At 61.1% G+C, this 1,479-nt stretch overlaps 1 protein-coding gene across 1 annotated transcript in view; it reads left to right on the top strand.

Annotated features, from left to right (window-relative positions):
• Positions 1–516: 516 nt before the first annotated feature.
• Positions 517–1,479, top strand: part of SAP30L (SAP30 like) — an 11,912-nt gene continuing 10,949 nt past the window's right edge. Inside the window, exon 1 of the mRNA XM_035105725.2 lies at positions 517–1,469. Coding sequence (XP_034961616.1) covers positions 1,284–1,469 — 186 coding nt within the window. The 5' untranslated portion in view covers positions 517–1,283. The remainder of the gene's footprint in view (positions 1,470–1,479) is intronic.

Here is a 1,479-nt window from a genome sequence, read left to right as displayed (position 1 = left end):
AGAGGTTTAACGCAGACTCCTGCGCTGCCCAGGGTTGGACTAGATGACCCTCAGGCTCTCATCCAACTCTACAATTCTATGACCACTCACTTTATCGTTGTGTAGACAACATAAACCACCCGCTTTTTAAATTTTTGCAAGGCGCTCCTTTTTCGGGTTAGGTCTTCAGCAGCGCAACCTTAATCGTGTTTACTCTGATGTAAATTGTTCCCCCCCCCCTTGCTCTTCATGTAAAACGGGCTTCGGAGCTGCATCCTAAACTACCTCCCTCCGCCCTGCCAGGCTCCCTCTCTCCCCTCCCCTCCGCTTTCATTCTATGTGCGGACTTCAAACACTCTCCTAGCAACCGCCCCCATCGCAGGAAACAGCCTATCGCCGCAGACGGACAGCCACTCCGACCAATAGGCCGTGCGTGCGGCGGCACAGTTCCCGGCCTTCCGCACTCGAGCAACCAATGGCTGCTCGGAGACGGGACTTCCGGCTAAGGTGGAGGAGGCGGAGCGGGCAGGTTTTTGTGTGTGTGAGAGAGAGAGAGTAAAGAGAAGGCGAAGAGAGCAGTCAGTCGCTGGCTCCCTCGGGGAGGGAGTAGGGGAGGGTCCGGCTCTCCCTGCTAGGACGGTGGAGGGCAGGCAGCAACGGCCACCTCACGAGGCTGCCGACATCGGGGGGGGGGGTGTCTCCGAGTGAAGGGAGCTTGAGCGGCGCCCGCTTCTGTTGTTGCCAAGGGAGGGGGGGGGTAGTCGCCTGTCAGGAGTAGCTCTCTGAGAGGCCGTGAGGAAGAGGCCGGTGGAGGGGGGTGGCGGCGGAGCTGAGGCGAGTGTTCCCCTCAGGGGTGGCGGGCCAGACCGGGAGTCCCTGGGAGGACGAAGGGTTTTTTGGGGGGGGGTGAGGGGTCCCGCTGTGGTCGGAAAGGGCGTTTGTGATCCGAGGATGGAAGAGAGTGAGTTTCGCAAAAGAGCGGGGAGAGGGGCCGCTGCCCCACAGACGGTTTCTGTGGGTCCCTCGCGGTTTGACACACTCGACGGGGGGGGGAGGTGAGGGTTTCCTTGCGGGGAGCTGGGAAAGGGGCGCGGGGAGGAAGTGTCCTCCTGACAGCCTGCTTTGCAATGTCCCTTTAAGGCAGGTGGATAAGCAAGCCCAGGGTCGGATAGGCCAGGAGGAGGAGGCTCAAAGGGACTGGGGGAGGGGGAGCTTCGCAAAACCCGGGCGAAGTAGCCCAGAGGCGGCGAGGGTCGCTGCCCGCCTGCCTTCGCTTTCTCTCCGCGGGGCTGGGGGAGGCTGCGATGAATGGTTTCAGCACTGAGGAAGACAGTCGGGATGGGCCTCCCACCACCCCTTTCTACGGACAGAGTTGCTGCCTTATCGACGACGGGGACCGCTGCGTCCGCCCGGCTGGCAATGCCTCCTTCAGCAAGAGGATCCAGAAGAGCATCTCCCAGAAAAAGCTGAAGCTGGATACTGACAAAAGCGTGAGTTGTG

The sequence above is a fragment of the Zootoca vivipara genome, chromosome 2 (assembly GCF_963506605.1).
Source record: "Zootoca vivipara chromosome 2, rZooViv1.1, whole genome shotgun sequence".
Taxonomy (NCBI): domain Eukaryota; kingdom Metazoa; phylum Chordata; class Lepidosauria; order Squamata; family Lacertidae; genus Zootoca; species Zootoca vivipara.
The sequence above is the reverse complement of the archived record's forward strand: the minus strand, read 5'-3'. Positions and strand labels throughout refer to the sequence as shown.